The sequence below is a fragment of the Morone saxatilis genome, unplaced genomic scaffold, assembly GCF_004916995.1.
Source record: "Morone saxatilis isolate NCDOM2014 unplaced genomic scaffold, NCSU_SB_2.0 Contig17, whole genome shotgun sequence".
NCBI classification, from domain to species: Eukaryota; Metazoa; Chordata; class Actinopteri; family Moronidae; genus Morone; species Morone saxatilis.
The window spans coordinates 16,621,121-16,625,031 of NW_023339729.1; the positions used below are offsets into that span (position 1 = coordinate 16,621,121).

At 38.4% G+C, this 3,911-nt stretch overlaps 1 protein-coding gene across 1 annotated transcript; it reads left to right on the forward strand.

Annotated features, from left to right (window-relative positions):
• Nucleotides 1-2,571: 2,571 nt before the first annotated feature.
• On the forward strand, nucleotides 2,572-3,654 carry LOC118326701 (5-hydroxytryptamine receptor 4). The gene has a single exon (XM_035659745.1). It carries the CDS (start codon nucleotides 2,572-2,574, stop codon nucleotides 3,652-3,654), a length of 1,083 nt encoding a protein of 360 aa, XP_035515638.1.
• Nucleotides 3,655-3,911: the final 257 nt, after the last annotated feature.

A 3,911-nucleotide genomic window follows, 5' to 3' on the forward strand; every position in this document is an offset into this window, starting at 1 on the left:
GGTTGACCCTGGTGGTATATAACAGGCAGCAACAGTCACATAGTCACTAAAGCCTCTGCACTAATGGTGGCGCCATTAGAATAGAATTTGTGTATACTCCGCGTGAGCAATCCAGTTTATGGATTTATCAATACTCTTAATTACAGGGTTATGTTTTGAATTGACTTAGTGTCAAATATAATTTACTGTCTTTTTAGTGTTGGGAAACAACATGATTTTTCAGGCACTGTATAAATGTAAACATTTCAAAGTGATGTACAGATACTTGTCTTCCCCAGCATCAGGGAATTAGAAAATGTAAGTGTTCTGGTTGCTCTTTCTCATTTGAATTGATTTAGCAGGGGAATTGGCAGCAGACTGTATTTTGTTACTGTGATTATTGTTGCATGTGTTCATTATAGCCCACTTCCCAGCCCTCCCATCCCTCTCATCTCTGTGTAAAACCAAGGTTGACAGACCTGCAGTATGATACAGACATGAGGACAGCCGATCATCTCTCTGCTTTACAGGTGAGTGTCCTTGTTTACACAGTTTTATGATAGTACCTAATGTGAACTAGTGCAATAAACAAACCATTTTAAACTGAATTCAGCAGATATTCTAACATCTGTAAATAAGCTGATTTGAGTGACATAGTACCTGAGCTGTTCTTTGCATAATCAGATGGAAAGATGTAGTTGTACTGAATTTGTGATTAAATGTGTTTAAGAGTTTAAATGTGGCTTTTCAGCTTATATTACATGTGCACATCAGCATCATAATAATACTATTGTTTTCTGCTTTGAGAAAAAAGATGTAACGATCAAGAATACATTTGACAAAACTAATCGATGGCCGTTATCTTTGAACAAAATATCTTCATGTGTTTATTATTATTAACAGGCATATAGGCATTTATGACAAACATTAACACAATTTATATATATACTGAATTACAGTTTTGTAAGTTGGATAGGAAGACATTACATAAGGCTTTAGCACAAATATTGCACTAATTATTGTCTACTGGCAGTGTAAATCACCAAATTAACATTAAGAACATGACTTTGTGGTTAATAGCAGAAAAGAGGTATTATACAAATTAAAAGACTCTAATACAACATATGGTTCTTGTAGATACTTATAACATAAACAGAAAGATTAAAGGATGAAAGGGAACAACAAAGTGTGCGGGTGGGGGTGGGCAGTGGAGATGCCCTTTTTGCTGACTGCCAAAGTGCCCTTTACTCTGCCACTGCTCTCTTCAGGAAGGTAGAGGGCACTTTGGCACTCAGCACTTATGCATATATATATATATGGATGGGTGGGGTTGGATATATTTAGTGAGTTAAAATTAATAATACATTTTTTTACTTATATTGCAAGCCATGATGATGTGTTTCGATTTTATATAAAGCAAGGCATGGCAAGGCAGTTTATTTATAAAGCGCGTTTCATACACAAAGGTAGTTTTAAGGTGCTATACAGTGCAGTTAGAAACAAGACAGCTCAAAGATAAAACAATCCAGTTTAAGATAAAACAACAAAATTCAGAGTTAAAACCGCACAATTCAAAGATAAAAAGATTAAAAATAAAATTCAGAAATAAAACAACCCACTTAAAAAATATAAAAAGGATAATAAAAAGAGAGAAAATTAAGAAAAAGAATAAAAATAAATACATGGATAAATCAATAAAATAACAAGTCTCCAAGCCAAATAAAAATGTATCTTCTCAACCAGCATCACTTTTCCGTGACCACTGCATGGTCCCTGTGGTGTTCATTAAAATCTGTTCCAAGTCAGCTGGAACATCTGCTCCCTGTTTACACCACTGGCACTGGAAATGTAATGTTATTCTGTTTATTACAGTCTTATGTGTTCTGTGGTGTGATATTCTGTAATGTGCAATGCATAAATTCAGAGGACGTTAAGAAGTTTAATGAATGTTAATGATTATTCCCTGAGACAAAAACAATTTTTTTCACATTTTATCAAAATTAGATAAATTGCTAATATTCTTACAACATTCCAATCATTTTTGTGATAAACGTAAATATCTCTATAGGAAAATGGGATTTTGTTGACAAGTTCCACTCCAACAGACCTGATGACAGTTGATTCATTTGGAGAATGTCTTGCCTCCTCAAGCTACCCAATGTATCATGTGACACTTTGACAGTATTGTTTTGCCTTGGTTTAGAAAACACATGCAAAAAGTGACTATATATCATTCTCCTTATTATATCAAGATTCTTGTTGATGAAAAGTACATCTGGTTTTGCTCTCCACACCAAGCGAAGAGATGGCATTTTAGATACGGCAACTACACCAGAACAAGGGCTTTTCAGGCCCACAATCTCTTGTGATTTGTACGTCAAATGAAAGTTTACAGTTTAGAGTTTAACTAATGAGAAGTTACCATGGAGCAGCAATTCGGTTTGAAACAAACAGAATTCTGGGTGGTTTGTCCACTTTTTCACTGTTAATGTACCATAGATGAGTGTAGGCAAACTGCCTCACTTACTGCAAAGCCCAAAGCACTCATTATTCAAAACTGTATCTCTGTGTTTTGACAGGTTTGATTAGAACATGGATAACAGCAGCTTGGGATTGCTCGGAGACGTTAACGTTAACACATCTCTTAAGATTGAACTTCAATCCTGTACTACACTGAGGAACCAGGCATCTCGCATTTTCCTATATGCGTTCCTTTCTGTTGGTATCGTCTGCACAGTGGTGGGCAACTTCCTGGTCGTCCTGTCCATCGCATACTTCAAGCAGTTGCAGTCACCCACAAACTCCTTCGTCATGTCCCTGGCAGTGGCCGACTGTCTTGTTGGCCTGTTAGTGATGCCTTATAGTATGATTCGGACCATAGAAGGATGCTGGTACTTTGGTGTCCTTTTTTGTCGGCTTCACTCTAGCCTAGATGTCATGCTCTGCACTGCCTCCATATTCCATCTCAGCTGCATTGCCTTTGACCGCTACTACGCTGTCTGCAACCCGCTACTTTACTCTGTAAAGATGTCCCGCAGTCGGGTGGCTCTCCTTATTGTTGTGTGTTGGGCTGTTCCCATGCTCATTTCCTTCGGCCCCATAATGCTAGATCTCCATATTGCTGGTGTGGACGTCCTGCTTCCTGAAGATGTATGCGTGTTCTTGGTCAATCGTATTTATGCTGTCATGGCCTCTTTGGTAGCCTTTTACCTGCCGATGGCTATCATGCTGGTGGCCTACTGGAAGATTTTCAAAGCTGCCAAACGGCAGGCCAGGCAGATCAGCGCCATGGAAAGCCAGATGGCTGCTGGAGTGGGCAAAGACTCAAGCAAGAAACAAAGACACCGAAACACTATGAAGAGGGAAAGAAAGGCAGCAAAAACTTTGGGTATCATCATGGGTGTTTTCTTAATCTTCTGGATGCCCTTCTTTACAGTCAATATTGTGGACCCATTTATTGAATACAGCACAGAGGTGGTCGTCTGGGATATATTTTTGTGGCTGGGATATATCAACTCATCTCTAAATCCCTTCCTGTATGGTTTCTTCAACCGTTCCTTCCGTAGGGCATTCCTCATGTTCATGGGCTGCAGGGTATGCCTGCCTGGATCTTCCCCTGGGATGGAGCTATCACACACTAGGAAAGAGGCAAATGAACGTGCAGATCAACCATAAAATAAAGATAATATCTGTATATTTTGCATAGGCATGCAAATATCAGATCAGTGGGTATTAATGATTTTGGTTTAGTGAATCAATGGCACTATTCAACAGTTGCTCCAACTTTTTTGTCAACAGCATGGAAAAATAAGTTTGAATCAGTAATAATTATAATTATACTATAAAACATACTAGTGAAGTGGGACTACCATCAACCATAATGAATGAAATCACCTCTTTTCCTTCCATGCTCTGCGGCTGTGTGCTCTGTG